The sequence below is a fragment of the Lipotes vexillifer genome, unplaced genomic scaffold (genome assembly GCF_000442215.2).
Source record: "Lipotes vexillifer unplaced genomic scaffold, Lipotes_vexillifer_v1.1 scaffold71, whole genome shotgun sequence".
Classification (NCBI taxonomy): Eukaryota; Metazoa; Chordata; class Mammalia; order Artiodactyla; family Lipotidae; genus Lipotes; species Lipotes vexillifer.
The window spans coordinates 5,417,909-5,443,309 of record NW_006793703.1 but is presented as its reverse complement, the minus strand read 5'-3'; the positions used below and the strand labels follow the sequence as shown (position 1 = coordinate 5,443,309).

The window sequence follows — 25,401 nt, the reverse complement described above, 5'->3', positions numbered from 1 at the left end:
CCCCCCCCCCCCTCCCGCAGGGCTGCCCATGTACATGAGGTCCCTGCGCTGGGCGCTGGCAGTCATGGCCGTGCTCCTGGCGGTGTCTACAGTGGCCGTTGTGGCCCTGGCCTCGAAAGCAGGTATGGCGCCCCCGCTCCCTCCCCTCCCCTGCTCCCCCGGCGGGGTGTCTGGTCCTTCTAGCTCCTTTGTGAGAATTAGAAAAAGACATGCCCCCCACGCAGATGCAGCGTGAAGACGCAGGGCTCGGTGAGCAGAGGTCAGGGAGAAGAGCCCCTTCCTTCTGTGGACACAGCCTGCGCTTGGAGAGGCCTTGTGCACAAGCTGTGCGGCCTTCCCAGGGCTTGCCCGCCTTGCTCGCCCCTCCAAGGCTTGCCAGTTCCATGTCTCCAGATTTGCCCCCTGATTTTTTTTTTTTTTAATTTATTTTTGGCTGCGTTGGGTCTTCGTTGCTGCACGCGGGCTTTCTCTAGTTGCGGCGAGCGGGGGCTACTCTTCGTTGCGGTGCGCGGGCTTCTCATCGCGGTGGCTTCTCTTGTTGCGGAGCATGGGCTCTAGGCGCGCGGGCTTCAGTAGTTGTGGCACGTGGGCTCAGTAGTTGTGGCGCACGGGCTTAGTTGCTCCGCGGCATGTGGGATCTTCCCGGCCCAGGGCTCGAACGCGTGTCCCCTGCATTGGCAGGCGGATTCTTAACCACTACACCACCAGGGAAGTCCCCCCCCGCCGCCGATATTTGAACGTCCACACATTCAGCTCTGTACAGTTTACCCTGCACTCACCGGTGGTCTCTGTGCTGCAGGGGCCAGGTGCCAGCCATGCCCCCAGGGCTGGATGTGGTCCATGGAGCACTGCTACTACCTGTCTGCCGAAGCTGAGGCTTGGGAGGCCAGCCAGGCTTTCTGCTCAGCCCACCATGCTACCCTCCCCCTGCTGAGACACACCCAGGTGAGGAGGGGGGGAGGTGGGTAGGAGAGGGGCGTGGTTATCATTACAGATCAGATTCTCAGTACTAGAAGGAACCTCAAAGATCTAGTCCAACTCTATGTTATAGAAAAAGTCACCAAGGCCTGGAGAAATAAAGTGACATGCAGGAGGACCAGACGTCAGGTCTCCAAGATGTTCAGTTTGCTCTTCATTGTAAGAAGTGGAAGTGGAGCTGGGAAGGCTGGAGCGGAGATGCTCCCATCCACCCTGGTGACCAAGCACTTAACAGTGAACTCAGGAACAAGTCTGTGCTGGCCAGTCTGTGGGAGAGACACACATGTACTCTCTGAGAGGTAGTCTGGAAAATAAATTACATTTAGTGGGTATTCCAGTCAGGTATTGCTATAATAGTACTGGGTAACAAATCACGCCAAAAGTCAGTGACTTAAGACAATAAGCATCTCTTTCTTGATCGCTGGTCTGTGGGAGGACTGTTAGTGGGCTAATTCGGGCTGGGTTTGGCAGGACAGCTCAGCTTCGGGATGCAGGTTGGCTGGGCTTGGCTTGAGCCTATGGATTGGGTTTGTGTTTTGCTCCATGAATCTCTCGTCCTTCTACTTGAGAGAAACTCTTTGTAAGAAAAATGGCAGGAGGGCAAGAACTGAGAACTTCTCATGTCGTATGTGCTAACATTCCGTTGGGCAAAGCAAATAACATGGCTAAGCCCAACATCAAAGGGACAGGGTAGTATACTCCATGCCCCACTCCCACCCTGGGGGTGGAGGGGGAGGAGTGAATATTTGCTGAATAATAATCCAGTCAGTGGGTCTGAAAGTGGCTACAAAAAAGGACCTATAAACTGGATCCAGCCCTTGGCTTAATTTTATCTAACTTAGGGCAGGCGCCAAGAATTTATATTAGCTGTTCTAATATGCATGAAAAAGCACCATTCTTTCAGTCAGTGCCTTAATAAACATTTACTGAGCACCTACACTGCGTTTGGCACTGGGGATTCAATGAAGAGCCAGAAGAGCACAGCCTCCACCTTCACGTGACTAAGAGCAGTGAGTGAGGCAGAGAGTAATCTGGAAACCATAGAAATAGATGTTTAATTACTATATTGATCTATGCTATGAAGGGAAGGTGCACAATGCTCTGGTTATATATGACAGGAATATGTGATTGAAGGTCAAGGTGGGCAAGGCAGCATGGACCAGGAAAAAAAAAAAAGAAAAGCGGAAACTAAAAAAAAGTTCAGGAGATGGACAGGCAGCCTCCTGGAATCCTCTGTCTCCTGCTTCAGTCTGGACTGGCTGCTCACTAGGCCTGCTACCCAGCTGTTGACTTGGAATTTCTTTTTACCTTCATCCTCAGTATACCTTTGCCTCTTTCTTATGTGAGATCCCATTTCCTAGATTCCATGTCTTTTCTTGGTGAAGCACCCTCTATAAATTTGCTGGAAGACATTTGAGGTCTTTCATGTCTTAAGATACTTTTATTCTAACCTCTCATTTGATGGATAGCTTGGCTGGGTACAGATTTCTAAGTTGGAAATAGTTTACCTCCAGAATTGTGCAGATTTTGCTCCATTGCCTTCCACCTTTTAGGCCGACCACTAAGAAGTCTCATTCACGCTGATTCCCAATCCTTTGTATGTGACTCTTACCAGCCCCCCTACCCCTAACTCTGGAAAATTTCAGGGTCTTCACCTTTGTTCTTATTCAGTGTTCTGAAATTTAACAATAATAGTCCTTTGTGGGTCTTTTTCTTCATTTTTATTTCTGCTGCTTTATTTGTAATTTTAAGAACTCTTTTTGGTTCTTCAAATGTTCCTTTTGTATGGTGTCCTGTTCCTGTTTCAAGGATGAAACATCTTCTCTTATCTCACTGTAAATACTAATTATAGTGTTTTGGAAGTTTTCTTCTGCTCCCTGCATTATCTCTGCTTTTATGCAAGTGCTTTTTATTCTGTGCCTTGGCGTTTTCCTATACCTTGCCTCTAATATTTGAGCACTTTGGGGCTTCTCAATACAAATTAGCATGTTTCTCAGCTTCCTCCCGCTCCACCCTTTCCTTGAAAAATCACTAGGCTTTCTTGGGTCTGCTAAGCCAATCAATGTTGTCCAGCTTCCAAAATTCTGTCGACATTTCTCATCTGCTGTTATCTCCTCCCGTTCTTATATCCTTTTTTCCCCCTTATGTTATTATTTAAGGAAGTTCCCTTCTATTCCTGTTTTACTAAGAGTTTTAAGCATGAATGAGTCTAATTTCATTGGATTTTTTTTGCATACATTAAGATGGTAATGTCTTTTATGTTTCCTCCTTTACTCTTGTGGTTATTATTATTATTTTTTAAATTCTTGGCCTCTTGTAATAAGGTTTATTTAGCCAAGATTTTTTTTTTTTTTTTTTTTTTCCTTGCGTTATGCGGGCCTCTCACTGTTGTGGCCTCTCCCATTTGCGGAGCACAGGCTCCGGACGCGCAGGCTCAGTGGCCATGGCTCACGGGCCCAGCCGCTCCGCGGCATGTGGGATCTTCCCGAAACGGGGCACGAACCCGCGTCCCCTGCATCGGCAGGCGGACTCTCAAGCACTGCGCCACCAGGGAAGCCCTTAGCCAAGATTTTTTTCTTCCCAAAATACTTCTGTATTTGAGTTGATAATTTTACTTAAGATTTTCTCGCATATGAAATTTCATTTCCTGCCCAGTCCTAAAATCAAAGGTATTCTACCCCACACTGCAGGGACGGCAGTTTCTGTATTTTTCTTTTCTCTGGGAGAGTTCTCGTGAAGTGGATATAAAAATCTGCTGGAGAAAATGTTTTACAGTGAACATGGATTATTTTATTACCAGGAATAACACATGTTTCAAAAAACATGGGGAAATGAAAAAGATACAGTGTAGATTGAGAAAAGTCATGTGTGATCCCAGTATGGTAAATATATATGCAAAGAAAACATACTGAAAGGAAATATATTAATAGCGGTTATCACTGGAGTCAAGATTACGAGCGATTCTTTTCCTTCTTCTTTAAAGCTTTTTCAAATTGTCTAAATGTCCTACAAATAGTATGTGCACTATGATTAGGGGGAAATGCTAGAGTAATGGTAGCCCATGGAGGCAAGAGATCAGAATATAATGGTTTCTGCCCAACCCAGCCTGGTTGCATCTACAAAATGAAGGCCAGTGGGAACTTGGTGAGTCCCTAGAGAGTGCCTGGACCCGACGAGGGGGGCGAGCTGGGCAGGGACTTAGCGGCCCATCTCCTGAGTCAGACCCACTGAGCACAGCAAGTGTCATCAGAAAACTGGGGAAGTAAAAGTTCCCTGCCCTCGGGCCTCTCATCAGACACGTTCGGTCCACCATGACCTCGGACATCGGCTGAACAAATGGCCTCCCTGCGGCTGGGGATCCTCAAAGAGGGGAGATGAGCCCAACTACCCACATCGCAAACAGAGCTTGAATTCTTTTAAAACTAAGCAAACAGGGTCAATCATTTGTAACACAAGTATATATTCAGAAAATATATCACAAAGTTTGGATAAGCTTTTTCCAAAAAGGAGCTTCCAAAAAGCCCCTTGCAAAAAGACCAAAGTGAACATTTGGGTCTCAGGCAGTTAAAATCCAGAATATGACGACTGTGGAGCTCTGGAGTCCGGCTGAGTTCTGGACAAGGGCCAGAAGCTGCAGGAGGCACCAAGGCAGGTATGGGGAAGAGCAGCGGAGGACAGGCTGGCCGCTGGCAGAGGGGCTGGGCCATTGGCAGAGGCCAGGCTCCACGAGCTGGGATGCGAGACCCCAGGGACACGCCAAGGTGCCAGTACTACACGCAGCCCCAGGATAGACACGTCTCGTCCTCCCCAGGAGGTTAGAGGAGAGGAGAAAGTTTCAGTGCCTCTGTGCCATCAGTCATTAGACTCACGAGCCATTGGTTTAAGATCAGCTTTGTTTCGTAGGGTGGGGGAAGGAAGAAACTTCCTGAAATGTACACATTGACTGTAAGCCACATTTTGAGTGCAGAGAGATGAAAACACGAATAAATATCACAGGATTCAGAAATTTAAGTAGTTTAAAACATTTAAATATTAAAGCAGAAATGTTTGAAGGCAGAAAGTAGAATGGTGGTTGCCAAGGGGAGGGGGAAATGGGAGTTGTGTAGTGGGTGCAAAGCTTCAGTTGGGGAAGATGAAAAGTTTTGGAGATGAGGGCAGGCGATGGTCACACAACAGTGCAAATGAACCTAGCGCTACTGAATTATACACTTAAAAATGGTTGAAATGGTAAATTTTATATATATTTTTTACCACAGTTTTTTACTTTTTTTTTTTTTTTTTTCGGTACGCGGGCCTCTCACTGCTGTGGCCTCTCCCGTTGCGGAGCACAGGCTCCAGACGCGCAGGCTCAGTGGCCATGGCTCACAGGCCCAGCCGCTCCGCGGCATGTGGGATCTTCCCGGGCTGGGGCACGAACCCATGTCCCCTGCATCGGCAGGCGGACTGTCAACCGCTGCGCCACCAGGGAAGCCCTACCACAGTCTTTTAAAAAGAAATGTATGAAAGCATGGAAAACAATTTACCTTAATTTTAATATGTAAAATATGAGATTTCAGGTAAATTCTGCTCAGGATCACATTCCCCTCCCCCCACATTGGTGGCAAAGTTGGAGATGCACCAGCTGGAGTAGATAGAAGCCCCAGATGTCTGTGCCGTTACGGAGCAGTCCTTTGAGCCATAAATTACACACAAGTTTCTAGAATTTACTTATATCTCCAGGCAATGCTCCCCCCCACCACACCATAATTTTTGCTAACAATGGGAACAGGTTAAAGGTGTCTGAGCTGCAAGGAAAAAGATGGAATGGAGTGGGTGGAGCTGGGTGGGGACAGGCCATGGCTCCTGCCACCAGGAGGCCCAGAGCGAGAGAGCCGCATAGCCTGGGGCTAGGACAGAGAGAAGGGAAGGATCACCTTGGCAATGCCAGGCATCGAATGAGGTCACATATGTTGGAGGCAGACACGAAGCTTTGCACACCATCCAACGGACTGGAGGCGCCTCATTTAATGAGTGTGTACTACGTGCCCTTGGCTTTGTACACAAAACATCCCCCCATTTTACAGAGGACCGTACTGAAGCTCTGAAAGGTCGGGTAACTTAACTAGGGTCACTTAGCTTGCAAGTCACAGGACCAGAATTTGAATATGGGGTGGCCTAGCCCCAAAGCTCTACTCTGCAGTGATAGCCCCCTTCTTGGCCCTGGGGGGAGCTCCAGGCTCTGGTGTGTCTTCCCGATCAGGCAGCTGATTGCTGCCAGGAGGTCCGGGCTGGCCAGCAGGAGCCCCGAGTCTGCTGCAGCCACGGCAGTGAGATGCTTGGGGCTGCTCTGCCCTCTGACTCACAGCTCAAACCCAGCCCAGGTTCCTTCTCATCCCTTTCAAAGCTCCCACCCAACCCTGCCCAAGGGCCCCAGCCTGTGGAGTCCAGCCAGAGAGGAAATGACCAGCCCAGGAGAGGCTGTACGTGTGCCTTATGCAGTCCGGTCTGTGGGATTTCAGAAGGGGTAAGGTTGGCGCCCTTCAGTCTGGAAGTTCCTTCTGGCCCTTCTCCCAGCTGTTGACCGGCTGATGTTCCCTTGCAGGGGAGATGGTCTGCACCAACACCTCTGGGAGCAGGGCTGGCCTGACAGCCCGATTGTTACCTGTGGCCCTTGCTGGTTATTGGCAGTGACACGGGAGGGGGGCCAGTTTTGTTGAGCTGGTCTACTATGTGCTGGGCTGTCGTGGTCAGTGGTGAATAGGGCAGGCACCCGGTGCTCACCGAGTTCACTGTCTGATACAGGAAACTGACAAGGAAGCAAGCCAGTCAAATGCCACACACCATGCTCTAAACTGTGAAGGTTGTGGCAGCCCAGGGGAGGGGGTCAGAATGGTGTCCCTACAGGAAGTGACCTTTAAACTGAGACCTCAAGGACAAATAGGAGTGTCACCAAGGGGATGGGCATCACTTGGTGCTTGCTTTCTAACCCCCAGGGTTAAATATAGAGGTTTTGTCTCTGTCAACATAAACACTTTTCTAGGGAAGAACTGAACATACATCAAATTTATGTCACTTCTCGTCACTGATGCGAATGTACACTGCTTGGCGTGGGCTCGCTGGCGTGGTCTGCTTTTTTCCACTCGGCGTGATTTTGTATTTACGTTTTCTTGCATAACTGCATCTTCTGTGTGCTCGTCATCTTTAACAGCACTGTAATTTTCCATCACGTTAACATCCCATAATCTGCCTAGTTATTTCCTGACTGCTGAGCATTTGGGTGGTTTCCATTTTTTCTTTATAAATAGCAGTGTGATAATTTTGGGAAAGTTCATTTTCTCCCCTTTATGTTCTTGGATTTCTTCCCCAAAGTGGAATTACCCGTCCGAGCAATAGGAACTGTGTTGCCACTCTTTTTGTAGCACAGATTACGTTCTGGAAAGACTGGGCTGGTGTGGACCACTGTCCCCACCTCTATCCACCAGTCCCCTGCACCAGGACTTACAATACTGAAACATCTTTTTCCAAGTTGAAAATTTTTAAATACAATTTTTTGCTTTAATTCATTGCTAAAAATAACATGACGCTGAGGACAATTATTTAAAAGAAAAAAGCATCTCCGCTAGCTCTCTAACATACTCATTTTGCTTTTTGTTGTTCCTTGTGCGTCTGCGCCCATGTGCGTACACATTTTTTCATTCTTATAATCATGCCACAACTTTATTTTTATTTATTTATTTTTAAAATAAATTTATTTATTTTATTTTTATTTAGTTTATTTTTGGCTGCGTTGGGTCTTCGTTGCTGCGCGCGGGCTTTCTCTAGTTGCGGCAAGCGGGGGCTACTCTTTGTTGTGGCGCGCGGGCTTCTCATTGCGGTGGCTTCTCTTGTTGTGGAGCACAGGCTCTAGGTGCACGGGCTTCAGTAGCTGTGGCACCCGGGCTCAGTAATTGTGGCTCACGGGCTCTAGAGCGCAGGCTCAGTAGTTGTGGCACACAGGCTTAGTTGCTCTGTGGCATGTGGGATCTTCCTGGGCCACGGATTGAACCCGTGTCTCCTGCATTGGCAGGAGGATTCTTAACCACTGCGCCACCAGGGAAGTCCATGCCACAACTTTAATTCAGCTTTTTCACTTACTATAACCCTTCATGTACTATAACTTTTCCCCGTGTTGCCCCAGGGACTTCAGACTCACCCTTATTTTGAACCGTCCTCATAATACTTTGGGAATGAATGCAATGTAGTCTGTGCTCTTGCTGGCGACTGTATTGTTGACCATCTGCTCCCTGGCCACCTCTGCAGCCTAATCAACCCTAACACTCTTCTGCCCAGTGAGGCTACTTGCTGTTTGTCACCTGGATTGCTTTGTAGGCTCCCAGCTTTGCTCGTGCCCTTCACCCGCTCTTCTCTGAGCTGCCTCGTTTCTCTGTCAGCTCAGTACCCATCATGCGTTGCTCGTGGGGATGGACCATCACATCCTGTCTCCCCTTGCGGAGGGCTGAGATGGGATTGCCCCCATTTCTGGTCCTCAGTCCTGAGCACAGTGCCTGTCAACCAGCAAGCATCTAATACAGCTTCCCAATTCCTGGTGTTTTGGGAGAGATAAGTCGCTTCTCTAGCTTGTGGAACAGGGAACTTGCAGAAACCTGGGATGGGGGATGGGGTACGGGGACGGAAGCCCCAGGTGAGCCGTATCAGTGGCCCGAGAAGAATGATGAGCTGCTTTTCTCTCTCTCAGGACTTCCTGAGCAGATACCCAGTCACCAAGTACTCCTGGGTGGGGGCCCGACGAGGCCCCCAGGGCTGGCACTGGATCGATGGGACCCCTCTGCCACCCCAGCTGTGAGTGACCGTGGGCCTGGGTGGGCGGCCCCTCTGTCCCCAACACGCTAGCATTGGGCCCCCAGTGTGACCCACGTGATACCACAGCAGGTGCCAAAGGGGCTGGAGGCCTTCCCCTCCACGTATCGCCAGGTTCACCCCCCTCACCACCCCCAGCCTAGGATGTCCCTTGGTTTCATTTAGTCCTCATCACCCCATCCCTTGTTTGGGTCCCATGCATTCACCCAAGAAGGACTGTCACCATGTTCTATGGATAAGGGGAGCGCTGCTCAGAGCGGTTTGGTGGTTTGCCCAGGGCCACACAGCTGACTCCCTGGGGCAAGAGGCGGGGCACATCATCATAACTCCTGCCTCAGAGCTCTTTCCAGACCCCGCCCCGGGCTCCACGCAGCGATCCCAGCGGTACCCAGGCAGCGGGCACAAGGGCTGAGGACCCGTCAGCCTGAGTACCTCCCCTTCCTCTCTCCCTTCCCCAGACTCCCGGAGGAAGACCAGCAAGAACCGGATCTCGACTGCGGGGGCCTGGAGGGAGGCAAGTTCGTGGCTTTGGACTGTGCCTCCCACAGACCCTGGGTCTGCGCCATGGGGACCAAGTGACTTGGGTTCTGCCCGCCCTGAGCCTGCTGGGGGAGGCCAGGCTGAGAGCCGGGCCAGCCTCCTCCCCGGACCCAGGCCTCCAGGTCTCCCCACTCTGCTCAGTGGCCCCGCCTCGGCGAGGCAGGGAGCGGACTCCTGGCGCAGGGAGGTCGCATCCGCGGGGAAGGAGGCCTTCCGCGGCCCTGCGGCTGAGTGCCCATTTGAGTGTCCAGCTGCTGAAGCGGATTTGTTCTGTGACCTTGTGGGTTTTTTTGGTTTGGGGTTTTTCCTTCTGAGCCTCAGTTTCTCCCTCATTGAAACAGCCACTTCCCATTCTCCCACTTACCTGCCTAGTCACAGGTGTGCACCCTTTCAGGCCTAGAGGGACAAAAAGGATGAACGGTCACAGGTGATCCCAACCTGGCTTCTCATCGAGCCCATGAAGTGAGTCTCCCATTTCGTGGCATTGGGATTTGGCAGCAATGACATTATTGCTACAAAGGCCACTTCCAGGCGGCCGGGCACGCCGACAGCATCCGGAGGGCAGTGTGCGAGAAGTGGCCACCCCGGAGGAGAGAGGACGGAGGGTCCTGTCCCCACAGGTTGGCAGAGAGTAAGGTTCTCTGCGGTGACTGGCGTGTGGGACTGGCGGGGCGTCCGGCCAGCTGATGCCCAAGGCTGGGAGGACGCAGAGAGGACACACCCCCTCTTGGCTGGCGAAGCCACCGCAAAGCTTGGGGTCCGAGGGAGAAAGGGAATCAGAAATGTGGGGAGGCGTGAGGCTGCTCTTCCTGCCACAACTGTGAGGACCCCAGCCTGAAGGTGTCTCCCACTGAGGTTCAGTGAAGGGCCTCCGGCCTGGAGGGAGTGGCAGCAAGGTGGGGAGAGGGTTTGCTTAGCCTCCAGCCTGGAGAGACTTCCCCAAAGGACAGGAGACTGACTGTACCGGCCTCTGGTCGTGGTGCCAATCATGTGCAAACCAGCCTTCCTCTTTAAAGGCAGACCAGGTGTCCGAGCTCCTCAGAGAAACCTTTACTGGTCCATTTGAACTAAGAGCTTGTACAGAGCGTGTGGCTGCCCGGGAGAAAGGGATGGAGAGTGCTAAGAGCACACTTGACAGGCAATAAAAATCTTAGACGCACTCTGGTGTTTCTCATGGCTTTCTTATTCCAACTGCAGATTAACCCCAGAGCTTGATGACATGTTCAGGATGAACTCGCTTCAAAGCCCTTCTTGGCGAACGTCCGTGTCTGGTGGTGTCAGGCTGGTTTAACGTCAGCTTCAGGGCCACCGGCTTGGGGCCCTCTGGGCTCGGCGCCGTTTAGAATTACCTGTGGAGCTTAAAAGATCCAGGTGCCCAGCGTGGGTGGTGTGATGCTGGGGCCTGGAAATCTGAGAGTTTTTCAGCTTCAGTTGGTGGGGAAGGGGAGTAAGAGAGTGACCTTTGACCTGCCAAAGTAGGAAGCTCCTAGTTACTGTCCAAAGTTGGCAAATGAAGGAATAGCAGTGTGCACTTATTATTTAGAAATATGGAGACAAATACTAGAAGAAATGGCAGAAATCACTTAAAGTGGTTGCCTTAAAACTAATTTGATGCTGATAGAAGTCAGGACAGTAGTTATCTTGGTCTGGGGGGAGGAGTATTAACTGGGCAGGGGGACCAGGGTATATTCAGGAGTGCTGGAATGCTCTAGATCTTGATCTGGGTGGAGCTGGGTACATACGTAAAAATTCATCAAGCTACATACCTAAGGTTGAAAAACTTAAATGCCTATCTCCAAGGAACAGGAGTGAGGTTACAGGAATAGTGAGGTTTTTCTTCTTTTTCTTAATATACCGCCTTTAGTACTATTAACATAAAACCATATTCACTTTTTTTAAATACCCATATTCATGTACTGCTTTGATAAAAAGAGAAATTATATTTTTTACAAGGTCCAAAAGATTCTGATGTGTAGCCTGGTTTAAGAGCGACGAGCTTCAGAAAGCATTCCTGTGACTGCCTTTTCTTATAACCTGTAATTATTTCTTTCACCAAGGTACATTTTCACAAGTTGCAGCCTCACCTCACCTCACCTTCAGCGTGTCTTTCCCTTTCTACTAAATGGAAGCTGGAAAAGTTACACAGCAGGTTGGTCTGCATGGAATTCCTCTGAGTAATTTTTCTAGTTTCTTTTTCCACCAGGCACTGCCAACTACTATTGTTTGAAATCCACACTAATAACGTTGCCACCAGTACCCGTTTGTTCTATGGAGCTTTGGAGAACTGCCTCTGACTCAGGCTGGCCCAGCAGCTCACAGCGGCCTCCGAGGCTACAGCTACGGACACCTCGTTTGTGGAAGAGTCACCTGTGTGGAGCACACACCTCATCCTGAGATTGGGCACAGGGAGCGACCCCCCAAGTCAGGTTTTTACCAGCTTTTCTGGTGATTCTGATGCACACAGTCTGCAAACCACATTTTGAGAAACGCTGTCTAAAAGAGCCCATATTGCCACAAGGGGAAAAAAAAAAGTGTGTAGATATTTTGTCAACTTCACTGAGGTATATAATTTGCACAGAAGAAAATGGACCCATCTCGGGAGTACCTTTTGACAACTGTTGGCACCCGTGTAACCACTGCCAGTCAAGATGTGGAGTAGTTCCAACACTCCAGATAGTTTCCTCGTGTCCCTTTGTGGTCAATGTTCTCTTCTCCCTGATCTCCAGCCCCAGGCAAATTTGCATTCTGTGTCTACAGATGAACTGTAGCTTGTTCTAGGATTTCACAGAATAGTAATTAAACGTACTCTTTGGTGTCTGCTTCTTTAGCTTAGCACAAGGTTTTAAAGACTTGTTCAGGTTGCCCCAGGTATCGGTAATAGTTCCTTTCTTTGTAGGGGCAGATCACAATCTGTTTATCTTCTCTCTAGTCGGTGATATTGCGGTGATGTCTCCAGTTTGGAGCTTTTATGAATACAATGCTGTGGACATTTGAGTTATCAGTCTGTGTGTGGACGTAGGCTGTCAATTTTCTTGAGTACCTCGGAGTAGGATTACTGGGTTGTATGGTAAGGATGTGTTTAATTTGTAAGAAACTGCCAAACTGTTTTCCAAAGTAGCTGTATCATTTTACAGTCCCGCCAGTAACATACCAGAGTTCCAGTAGCTCCACATCATCAGCATTTGGTGTTGCCAGCCTTTTCAGGTTTAGACATTCTAGTGGATGTGCAGTGGTATCTCAGTGTGGTTTTCATTTGCACTTTCTTGACGACCGATGTTAACTTCTTTTCACGTGCTCGTGGCCATTCGTATATTTTCTTTTGTGATTCTCATACTGATGATCCAGAGACCATATTTGGAGAACCCTGCCTAAAAGACGCATATGCCCACCAGGACAGAGCATTTTAAAAGTGATGATACAAATGGAAAAATCTAAGATCTCCCCCCAACTTTGTGAAAATTTTCAAAATACAGAGTTGAAAAAAAATGACATGACAAACACCCAGCTGCTCTCTCCCTAGATCTAACAACTGTTAACATTTTGCCACGTTTACTCTATGTCTGTGTATACAAAACTGTCAAACCATTTGAAAATGAGTTGCAGACATGAAGACACCTCACCCCTAAATACTTGAGCGCGCATCTCCTAAAAATAAGAATATTATTCTACACAGTTGCAACTCTACGATTACACTTAATGAAATTAAGTTCATATTCAATCTGTGCTCCAACTTCCCTAGTTGCTCCATTAATTTAAGCAAAGGTCCGGTCAGGGTTTAAGCACTGTTAGGGGTTTTATCACTTTAGTCTCTTTCAACCTGGGACTCCTGTAACATGGACTTTTTGAAGAGACCAGGCCAGCTGTCTTGCAGAGTGACTGATAGCCCGAATGTGTCTCATTTCCTGTAAACTGAAATGAGGCTTCGACTCAATATAAACATTAAAAAACTTTTTCTCCCTTGTTGTTAAAGTATAGTTGACTTAAAATGTTGTGTTAATTTCTGCTGTACAGCAAAGTGATTCAATTATACATGTATATACACACATTCTTTTTTACAATATAAACATTTTTGACAGGAGTAGTTTGTGATTCACATTTCATCACCTGATAGAGCTTAACATTGATTTCAAGTAATTTGCACCAAACTTTCTCAAAAAATAAAAAAATTCAGGGAGCTAAAACATGTAACTCATATATCCAAATTTGGATAAATATGGGCGTTTCCTCTGTTATTCTCAGCTTTAGAGAGAGTATAAAAGTAAAATAAGACTATATAAAAAGGTTTTAGAAATGATGCAGTTCATTTGCACCTTTGTTGTTCCCTCCTGGGACGTAGCATTCACAACGTTATGCCAGGAACAGCCTCAGGCTCAGGAGCAAAGAGATGTTGGGCAACTTTGTCGTGACCTTGGCTTCGCTCTGTTCCCTTGCCTCCGTAAAATGGGTGTGATAGGATACAGCTCCCACCAGTACCACAGTGATGCGCAAATCAAGTGAGATCAGGTGGGTCAATGTATGTCAATAATGCACTCCACGTTTGTTGAACATCAGTTGTGTTTCTGTGTTTTGTGGGAGGATGCAGAGAACAAGGTCCATTCCCAGCACTTGGCCAGCACGAGGGTGTGTGCAAAGGAATCAGGCAAAGGAATCATTGGGGATATTGGGGGTTCTCCCTTATCTGCTCCGACCTCCTGCCCTGACTGTGGAGCAGCCACGTGGTCTGACAGTGACCCCAGTTTGGGGGTGGAGGTGAGCAGGGATAACTTGGGAGGCAGACCTGACACATCTAAGCCAAACATGCTGGTGGCGCAGTCCCAGTCCCCTGGCCATTGTTTGGTTCTGGAGCCCAGGCCTAAGCCAATCAGGGATGTCACTAACTCTGTTCCAGATGGGAACGCACCCCAACTGGGCCCCAGATGTGAGAAAAGCTTGCCTTCCTCTTTACAGACACAGGATGCGATGGTATTGAAACGGTGCGTGATGATGATGCAAATCCATTCCACCTGCCTCCAGTAATTGAGGTAATTGAGGTCGTTTTAACACTTGCGTGTCCCCCAAACAGCACATAGCCTGAACGTGAAGATGTTTTGCCTGAGTCACTGTCCAGGAACTTGGGAGTCTCAGCTGAGCCGGTTAAGGCTGGATAGGATCACCCACCCTCCAGGGGGCGCACATGGATGTCAGCTCTGTGACCTTTCACATGTGCAGAAGCCTGTAGCTTAGTTACGCCTGCGCAGAAGGATGATTCCTGCACCTTTTTCCAATCACCTTTCCCCACAAGCCCCACCCCTCAGGCGCCCTGCTTCTTTATTTGCCATCCTATAAATACCCTGAGCCGCTTGCTTTCCCAGAGGCAAATTTGAGATCTGAGGTTTGTTCCCCTCTCTCCCCTCTCTCCCCTCTCTCCCCTCTCTCCCCTCTCTCTTTCCTGGGCAAGATCAGGTTCTTAGCTCCCAAATGTTTCAGATTTAGACTGTCTTCCTTTGATTATTTAAAATCCTAAGGGTCAGTTCAGGGAAGTTTCGTGCTCAGACTTGAGGGCAGCTGGCGGGTGAACCAGAGCAGGTAGTGACCTCTGGGGAGAGCTCCAACTTCTCCTTCCCTGGTCCTACCTTCCCTCACCCACATCACAGTGAGAGGAGCACAGATATGGGTGGACCGGGTCTAGATTCAGCCAGTGCTTCAGGAATCCCCAAACAAGAATTCTCTTGTGAGAACAAAGGTAAAACTTGGGGGTTTCCTGAACAGTGGTTTTCTCAATCTCTGTCTCTGTCTCTCTGTCTCTGTCTCCCCCTCTCTCTCTCTCTCCCCCCACTCTCTCCCCCAACTCTCTCACCCCTCTCTCTCTCCCCTCTCTCCCTCCCCTCTCTCCCCGGCTGGAATAAGCCCACTCTGCCCCACACTTTGGCCTCTCGGGGTTTGGCTTGCTGTGCGACGGGCACGATAAACCTGGTTGGGTAAAGTTTGGCAAGCCAGGCAGGAGGGGAAGTTCAGATGGACCTTTTTGCTTGGGGCTTGTTGGCCCCTTGCTGGTACAGAAAGCACGTGGACAGGTCCAAGCAGCTGCCTGGTCCATTTGTTCCACGACCGTCCCCAAATTTCCCCTGCCAGGTGCCACCGACATTTCATTTTGCAGCAGACGGTTTTGGGGTTGGAAGACATCTTGTGGGTGAGTAACTATGTTAAAGAAATCCAACTGTGCCTAAATTGTCCGATAATCCTGACCAGATCGTGGGCTGGGGGCCTGCCTACCTGGAGGGATTCTGGCCGACAATATAAAAGGTTACAGGTACTGAGTGACTCTACCTGGGTTAGAGGCCCGGGGTTTTTGTCGTTGGTCTTGTTTGTGTCCCTCTGTGTCTGATTGTTTCCATTGTTAAGCTTTGACTGCTGGGGATTGAGCTTGGTGATGGTGGCAAGGACCCTTAGAAAGACTTCATTATTGTGACCACCTGGAAGCAAAGCCCCTTCAAAATTGGAAAGGTTAATTCAGTTCCCCCTTGCAGCCCTCTAGGCTGTATTTTCCAAAATTGGGAGACTTTCGGTTATGAATCCATGGAAAAGAAAGTGATGGTATTTTTTGGTAACACTGCATGGTCATAATATCCTTTAGTCTCCTGAGCAAAATGGCCTGTAAGTGGATCCTGAATTTACAATATAATTCTGCAACTAGATTCATTTTGTAAATGAGAAAAAACATGGGATGAAGTGTTTGTATCAGAATAAACCTGTGCAAAGAAGATGTAAGGTTATGGTCCAACAGGAAGGGAAGGCGAGGAAACCTGTTTTGCTTAATCCTATTTCAAAGGAGGATGATTTACCCTTGACCCTGTATCATGGTGGCTGTTGCTCTTCTGTTTCCACTGTCTGAGCCACAGCCTCCGGCTTGGGCCCCTCTGGTCTCTGAGGGTCGAGAAATAGGAGTGAGCTCCCCCTTCTCATACCTGCTGCTGGATTTGGCCAGGGAGCTACCCAAACTCAGGTGGGGCAATATCCAGCAAGGCAGGTCCCCACTGGGGGTGTGAGTGCTGAGACCGGGCAGCCGATGGGGTTGATCTGGGTCCACTCCCACTTTCAACTTCAGATTCATTTAATTTTAAGAACACTGCCAACTTACAGAGAGGACCCAAAGAGAATGGAGATACCTTTTCTCATCAATGTTTTTTCTTTTTTTAAACTCCAAACCTGACCTGGGCAGATGTGCAAAATTTATTAAATACCCTTCTCACTTCAGAAGAACATAGAATGGTGCTGGATAAAGCTCGGGAGGAGGCAGATGTGCTTCATGTAGACACCCCTGGCAGGCGGTAGGGGATGCTGGGAGCGTGGCTATATCAACAGGGGATCCTAATTGGGATGTGAATGTTGGGCATAGGCCAAAACTCCAGTATGACTGAGATTGTATTCTTGCGGGATTTCAAAGAGGGATGCCCAAAGAAGCTTTAACAAAGTACAAGAGGTAAAAGGGAACCCAAATGAGGCTCTTTCAGAATTTCTAGTATGGGTCTCTAAAGCTTAGAGGCATTATACAGATACAGACTCTGAGGCCCCAGAGAATTTAAATGTGGTTAATATGACTTTTATTGGTCAGGTTCCCCCCGCCCCGCCAGTATAGAAACAGAAGGTGCTCTTGGAATGCCTAGTCTCAACCTGTTGAGATTGCCTTCAGTTTCTAATGGCAGGGACCAGGCTCAGGACAAAAGGGAACAAGAGAATGAAAGAACAGGCCACTCTCCTGGCGGCTGCCTTACACAGGGAAGAGTCGGACCAAGCTGAGGACCCTACGAGGGACTTGGCAAAAGGTAGAAGGCCCCGAGCCTCTACTCGAACTGGGCAATCGATAGTGGGATTTCCACCACCGTGCATGTTGCAGACAGGAGGCAGCCTGGAGAAGAGACTGTGCCATCCTAAGGAAGACTCTGGAAGAAGGTAAACAAGTGGCACATCAGATGCTGAGCTGAGAACGATAGGGACCCAGGGGCTCCCCTACATCCTGCCAAGTCCATCAGTATCTCGCATACAGAGCCCCACGTGACTAGGACCGTAAGAAATCAACTTTTGGACCTTCTGATCAATACGGGGGTCACTTACTGTTTTATTATTATATTTGGCTGCACTGGGTCTTCATTGCTGTGCGTGGGCTTTCTCTAGATGTGGTGAGCTGGGGCTACTCTTCGTTGCGGTGCGCGGGCTTCTCATTGCGGTGGCTTCTCTTGCGGAGCACGGGCTCTAGGCGCGTGGGCTTCGGTAGTTGCAGCACAGGGGCTCAGCAGTTGCAGCACGCGGGTTCTAGAGCGCAGGCTCAGTAGTTGTGGCGCAGGGGCTTAGTTGCCGTGCAAAACGTGGGATCTTCCCAGATCAGGGATCAACCCCATGTCCCCTGTATTGGCAGGTGGATTCTTAACCACTGCGCCTCCAGGGAAGCCCCCCACTTACTCTGCTTTAAATATCCAGCTTTCTAAACTTCCTTTTGAGACTGCGTTTGTAACTGAGGTGTCTGGAGATAACTTGAAAAAGCCTGGTCTCCAGCTGCTAGACTGTCAGATGGGGAAGCCTCATCTGAAGCAGCTTTCTATGTTGTTGTTATTATTGTCGTTGTTGTTTTGGTCGCATGCTTTCGGGATCTTAGTTCCCCAATCGGAGTGAACCCTGGCCCTTGGCAGTGAAAGCGCCAAGGACCTAACCTCTGGACCACCAGGGAATCTCCTGAAGCAGCTTTCTATACGAGACTTACTAAATACCAGGGTTATCTTTGCACCTGGACAAATGGACATGAAAGTACCACCAGAGCAGGCTTGCGCATTGCAGGCTTTATTGCTCCAACCCCCAAAAGAATAGCCTGCAGCCATTCTCAAAGGGACACTGCAGAAGGTGATTTAAAAATTGGCCCACAAGATTTGGAGAAATCGGGAAAAAGATTTGAGGGAACTTCAACTAACCGAGGGAGCCCTGCTCCAGTATGTGGATGATCTTTGATTGCTAGTAAGACAAAGGACATCTCAGACCAAAATACGGTTTTGGCTATGAACTTGGTCGAACGAGGCTATAAGGTGTCCAAGAAAAAGGCATAGACTTCTCAGCCCTCTGTTAAACATTTGGGTTTTGAACTCTCACATGGACAGAGAGCCTTACTCCCTGATGGAAGGGAAGGTGCAGCCAGGGTTGCAGCTCCTACTACCAGGAGACAATTTAATTACAGGACTCCTGGGAATGTCTGGGTTCTGCTGCATTTGGATCCCCAACTTTGGACTTGTAGCAAAACCCCTTTAGGGAGCTCTTAAAGGAGGAGACGATGAACCTCTAGACTGAAATCTTGAAAGGATAAATATCCAGAGGACCAGCTCAGTCTTCAAAGGACTGGACCTTCTGAGGAACGTGACGGGAAATAGAGACTGTGCTGCAGAAGGGAAACCGCACCCCGGATCATCATCCAAACCTCAGCTGGTTCCAGACTCCTGACACTGACTTCTCCAAGTGGGCAAGTGAACCCCTAGCAGATCTTAAGTTGTGAGAAAGAAAATAAGGTGAACAAGACTGCTGCAGTGTTGGCTTTGGTTAAGTAAAATTCTTCAGAAGACAAGTTACTTAAATAACGTGTTAGGTTACCAGAATGATTTCTTTTGTCTCCTCTGTATTTCTGACCTCCCAGGCTTGGAAGGACAATTCAATGATTAGGCTTTCTCAGACTCTGGCAAAAGCAGGTAATCTCTCTACCTGTTGCATATGTCACCCAAAACCTTTTTCTGTATTTCTTCATGCTGACCCCCTTGGTTATGCCTGTCATCAATTTTTCAACCACCCCTACCTTCACTGATACTTAGGATAAAAAGCCCTCAGATGTAACATCAGGTTAGGCTAATCAACAGAATTTCCCGTCCTCCGTTTTATGACTTAGCTGAAATTTGGTCCTCTCCTCGTGTCCTCAGATAAAACCATCCTGGGTGTCTTCCAACCCTTCAAGAGTCCACTTGGTCAGGATATTGTAGCAATCGTACTTACTTTTCCCAGCCCATGTCCCTTCCATATTTAATATCTAAGTGTTTCAGCCGAACTGGTAACGATCGAGACACTCTAATAGGTAAAGGTAGGTCACAGATCCCTGGCTTGACGTGGGAAGTTTATCAGTACGTCTGGCATTCTGTGTGCTCCCCACTCCTGCGAAGGTACATCTTTTTGGTTTTAATTACCAACCTCGGGCCTATGAATGCTGTGACAGCTGCCACATAGGTGCCATTTGCTTATTGGGATCAAAATGTTAACTTGATCAGGAACAAGAGAATATTTTCAAATGAGCACTAAACAGTTTCATTACTCAAGTTCTTGTTAGGTCTACACACCTTATCAGCAGGAAGTATCCAGGGCAGGCATTGCCATTCTTGCCTCAAGATTGAGGAATGAGGGACTTGCTGGGTGGTCCAGTGGTTAAGAAAACGCGATTACACTGCAGGGGGCGAGGGTTCGATCCCTGTTTGGGGAACTAAGATCCCACACAGTGCGGCCAATAAAAATAAAAATTAAAAAAAAAAATTTTAATGCTTTATTTTTTTAAAAAAGTTATAAAAAAAGATTGAGGGGGCTTCCCTGGTGGCGCAGTGGTTAAGAGTCCGCCTGCCGATGCAGGGGACACGGGTTCGTGCCCCGGTCCGGGAGGATCCCACATGCCGCGGAGCGGCTGGGCCCGTGAACCATGGCCACTGAGCCTGCGCGTCCGTAGCCTGTGCTCCGCAACGGGAGAGGCCACAACAGTGAGAGGCCCGTGTACTGGGGGGGAAAAAAAAAAAAAAAAAAAAAGATTTGAGGAATGATCAAAAGATTTGGGGGACCGAAACGGTGCATGAGAATTAATCAAATCCACTTCACCTGCCTTCGCTGATCAAGGTTGTTTTAATACTTGCATATCTTCTAAGGCCCGTAGCCTGAACAATAAGATGTGTGCATGAGTTATTTCCCAGGAACTTGGACTCTCAACTGCATCTAGTGCCGCTGAGCCGGTTAAGGCTGGTTAGGACCACCCACCCTCCAGCTTAGCATGCGTGGGTGCCTGCTCGGTGACTTTTCCAAACTACAGAGGCTTATAGCTTAGTTACGCCTGCGCGGAATGATTCCCGCGCCTTCTCCCAATCACCTTTCCCCACACGCCACACACCTCACGCCGCCCCTTTTTTTTTAATTGTATAGTTGATTTTACAATGTTGTGTTAATTACTGCGGTACAGCACAGTGATTAAGTTATACACATATACGTTTTTTATATTCTTTTCCATTATGGTTTATCATCCAATATTGAATATAGTCCTCTGTGCTATAGAGTAGGACCTTGTTGTTTATTCATTCTCTATTTAAAAGCTTACGGGGAATTCCCTGGAGGTCCAGTGGTTGGGACTGGGTGCTTCCACTGCAGGGGGCCTGCCTGGGTTCGATCCCTGGTCGGGGAACCAAGATCCCAAAAGCCATGCAGCGCAACCAAAAAGAAAAACCAAACAGAAAGCTCACATCTCCTCACCCCAACCTCCCGCTCCATCCCTCCCCCAACCCCCTCCCCCTGGCAACCACAAGTGTGTTCTATGTCCGTGCTTCTGTTGCATAAATAGGTTCATTTGTGTCATATTTTAGATTCCACATATAAGTGATAGATGGTATTCGTCTTTCTCTGACTTCTCTTAGTATGATAATCTCTAGTTGCATCCATGTTACTGCAATTGGCATTATTTCATTCTTTTTTAGGGCTGAGTAATATTCCATTGTATGTGTATGTACCACATCTTCTTTATCCATTCATGGACACTTAGGTTGTTTCCATGTCTTGGCTATTGTGAATAGTGCATAGGGGTGCATGTAGTTTTTGAATTATAGTTTTGTCTGGATATATGCCCAGGAGTGGGATTGCTGGATCATATGGTAATTTTATTTTTATTTTTCTAAGGAACCTCCATACTGTTTTGCATAGTGGCTGCAACAGCTTACATTCCCACCAACAGTGTAGGAGGCTTTTCTTTTCTCCACACTTTCTGCAGCATTTGTTATTTGTTGACTTTTTAATGATGGCCATTCTGACTGGTGTGAGGTGATACGTCATTATAGTTTTGATTTGCATTTCTCTAATAATTAGCAATGTTGAGAATCTTTTCGTGTGCCTGTTGGCCATCTGTATGTCTCTTTTGGATAAATGTCTATTTAGGTTTTCTGCCCATTTTTCGATTGGGTTGTTTGCTGTTGAGTTGTATGACCTGTTTGTATATTTTGGAAATTAAACCCTTGTCGGTCACATTGTTTGCAGGTATTTTCTCCCATTCTGTAGGCTGTCTTTTCGTTTTGTTTATGGTTTCCTTTGCTGTGCAAAAGCTTGTAAGTTTGAGTAGGTCCCATTCCTTTATTTTTGGTTTTATTGCTATTGCCTTGGGAGACCTAAAAAAATACTGGTAGGGTTTATGTCAGAGAATATTTTGCCTATGTTCTCTTCAAGGAGTTTTATGGTGTCGTGTCTTAAGTCATTAAGCCATTTTGAGTTTACTTTTGTGTAATGGTGAGAAGGTGTGTTCTAACCTCATTGATTTACATGTGGCTGTCCAGTTTTCCTACCACCACTTGCTGAGGAGACTGTCTTTTCCCCATTGTATATTCTTGCCTCCTTTGTTGAAGATTAATTGACCATAGGTGTTTGGGTTTATTTCTGGGCTCTATTCTGTTCCACTGATCCATGTCTGCTTTTGCACCAGTACCACACTGTTTTGATTACTGTAGCTTTGTAGTAGTGTCTGAAGTCTGGGAGGGTTATGCCTCCTGCTTTTTGTGTGTGTGTGTGGTACGCGGTCCTCTCACTGTTGTGGCCTCTCCCGTTGCGGACGCAGGTTCAGCGGCCATGGCTCACGGACCCAGCCACTCCACGGCATGTGGGATCTTCCCAGACCGGGGCACGAACCCGTGTCCCCTGCGTCGGCAGGCGGACTCTCAACCACTGCGCCACCAGGGAAGCCCTACCTCCTGCTGTTTTTTTTCTTCAGGATTGCTTTGGCAATTCTTGGCCTTTTAATGGTTCCATATGAATTTTAGGATTATTTGTTCTAGTTCTGTGGAAGATGTTATGGGTAATTTGATAGGGACAGCATTAAGTCTGCAGAATGCTTTGGGTAGTATGGCCATTTTAACAATATTAATTTTTCCAATCCAAGAGCATGCCACCCTGCTTCTTTATCCATCATCCCATCACTACCGTGAGAGCCCCTTGCCTTCGAGGAGGCAGGCTTGAGATCGGTTCTCCCATCTCCTGCCTCAGCTAACTTGCAAAGACATCCTCTCTTTGTCTCAAATTTTGGAATCTCAGCGTTTCAGTTCCCTGAATGTCAGGTAAGGTGAACCTGGTTTGGTAACAGTTTCTCTTCATCTGGATATCTGGCTCTGTGCTAACCTGAGAATGAAGCTGTCACATGGAACTCAATCATGTGAGCCAACAGACCCTTCCTTGCATAAGGCTGTTTGAGTTGGATCTTCTGTTACAAGCACCCAACAGTATCCAGGTAAAGGAGTGCATTGTGTTTGGGACCCTAGGAGCCTCTCCCAAAGCATCATCTGCAGATTCTGGTGCTGGCACTTCCTATATGGCCTCACCTTGCTGGATCCTTGACTGAGAGCCCAGTTCTGTGCGTCTGAATGCCTTGCTTTCAGCCAGAACCCTGCCATGCTGGCACGTAGTTTGGTCTGACCCTACGTGTGCTTGTAGACCCAAAACCTCTGACATCCTGGTTTCTGCTGGTACCTGGAGAACATGTAGGTATACCTCAATTCTGAAACATCGGCTGCACCCAGTACCTCACAGAGCCCTGCTCACCTCTGGCCCCAGCACCACTCTACTGGTAGTCCCATGCCTAGCCCCCCCACCCCCAGTCTGCCTCTGCCATCAAACCCCTGTTCTCAGCCCTCTCCTGCCTCTCCCAACTGTGCTGAAGGTGAGATTTTTTTTTTTCAAATTGCAACAGGTAATGAAAAGAAAGAACAACTTAGTATTTATTGCATTATTTATGCCCTGGGAAAACCTGAACACCAGTAGTCAAGGTATAATGAATAATGGATGCAAATAGCTTTTTTCCAGATAGGAAAAACAGACAAGAAAATTTCCCCCAAAATATCAGTATAGCATATTGTGTCAGATCAAGGTTCTGAAGATTCTCAGCTGCACCAGACCTAAACCTAAGAGATGCGAGGATGGTTTGGGGGCAGGGGAGGCACGCAGGAAGCTCAGGGCAGCAGCTAATTACCAACTGAGGGGTATGTTTCAATGGCTTAACAATCTGTATAGCTGTACCTGTTCTTAGTTGAGTATCTACCTTAAATGTGCATACTTTTATTAAGTTGTGTAATATTTCCTTGGATCTTTAATGTTAAACCCTGTAAGTACTTACGATTTTAAACTATCACCAACATTTGTTTATAAAAACTTAGTGATGGGCTGTTACCTAACACTACCCTTTTGAAAAGGTACCCTACTGAATGACAAATTACATTTGCCACAATGAATGACAAATTACTACCTTGAATGACAAAACTGTAATGCATGCTGGGCTCTGGCTCAAAGGGCTAATGTTGAAAGCTGTTATGAAATTGTATATGAAAGTAGGCTCTTAAAATGGAACTTGGGAGGCTAAAAATACCAGGAACTTGATAAATCAACCCTAAAACTAAGGTTTAACTTTTTATCATAAAGGTAAGAAAGTCTTACTGGGAAAAAACAAGTCTCCTTACAAATGGAGGGTTTTTTCTTTTGAGTTGATACTGTTGATACAGCTCAGCGATACAGCTCAGCAATGCAGCTTTTGGGAAAATGCTTGCTGACAGTAAAATGAGGGTCTTAAATAAATTTAAATCTTTTTTTTTTTTTTAATTTTTGCCTGTGTTGGGTCTTCGTTGCTGCATGCAGCCTTCCTCTAGTTTTGGCAAGCGGGGGCTATTCTTTGTTGCAGTGCACAGGGTTCTCCTTGTGGTGGCTTCTCTTGTTGTGGTGCACAGGCTCTAAGCGTGTGGGCTTCAGTAGCTGTGGCAGGCGGGCTCAGTAGTTGTGGCACGCAAGCTCAGTAGTTGTGGCGCACGGGCTTAGCTGCTCCTCGGCACGTGGGATCTTCCCGGACCAGGAATCAAACCCGTGTCCCCTGCATTGGCAGGCCAATTGTTATCCACTGCGCCACCATAAGTCCCTAAAATGAGGGTCTTATTGAAGGAAAATACTTAGCATAACATCCCCAGAGGATCAAGTGTTCTTGTAAATGTGACTAAACTTTCTCTAAAGATAACAAAAGAATACCAAATTGTGTATGAGAGAGACTTTAGGGTTATTCTAACTCAGAATGGTTACCCTGGCTCAAGGATGACTGTCAAAAATGTACATTTACGGGCTTCCCTGGTGGCGCAGTGGTTGGGAGTCTGCCTGCTGATGCGGGGGATGCGGGTTCGTGCCCCGGTCCGGGAGGGTCCCACGTGCCGTGGAGCGGCTGGACCCGTGAGTCATGGCCGCTGGGCCTGTGCGTCCGGAGCCTGTGCTGCGCAACGGGAGAGGCCACAACAGTGAGAGGCTAAAAAAAAAAAAAAAAAAAATGTACATTTACTCTGAAGTCCAAATTCTAGTGGTGGGACTTCCCTGGTGGCGCAGTGGTTAAGAATCCACCTGCCAGTGCAGGGGACACGGGTTGGAGCCCTGCTCCAGGAATATCCCACATGCTGCAGAGCAACTAAGCCCATGCGCCACAACTCCTGATCTCTAGAGCCCACAAGCCACAACTACTGAAGCCTGCGTGCCTAGAGCCTGTGCTCTGCAACAGGAGAAGCCACTGCAATGAGAAGCCTGTGCGCTGCAACGAAGAGTAGGCCCTGCTCGCCACAACTAGAGAAAGCCCGTGCAGAGCAACGAAGACCCAATGCAGCCAATTAAAAACAAAAGCAAATAATAGCAGTATCTAAGCCACAGAATTGTTCTAAAAGGATCTTTTCAAATGGGGGTTATGCAGGGCTTCCCTGGTGGCACAGTGGTTGAGAGTCCGCCTGCCGATGCAGGGGACACGGG

At 47.9% G+C, this 25,401-nt stretch overlaps 1 protein-coding gene across 1 annotated transcript in view; it reads left to right on the top strand.

Annotated features, from left to right (window-relative positions):
* KLRG2 (killer cell lectin like receptor G2) overlaps positions 1–9,393 on the top strand; it is a 16,790-nt gene extending 7,397 nt beyond the window's left edge. The window contains exons 2-5 of the mRNA XM_007466610.1: positions 21–122; positions 800–945; positions 8,693–8,796; positions 9,273–9,393. Coding sequence (XP_007466672.1) covers positions 21–122; positions 800–945; positions 8,693–8,796; positions 9,273–9,393 — 473 coding nt within the window. The remainder of the gene's footprint in view (positions 1–20; positions 123–799; positions 946–8,692; positions 8,797–9,272) is intronic.
* Positions 9,394–25,401: the final 16,008 nt, after the last annotated feature.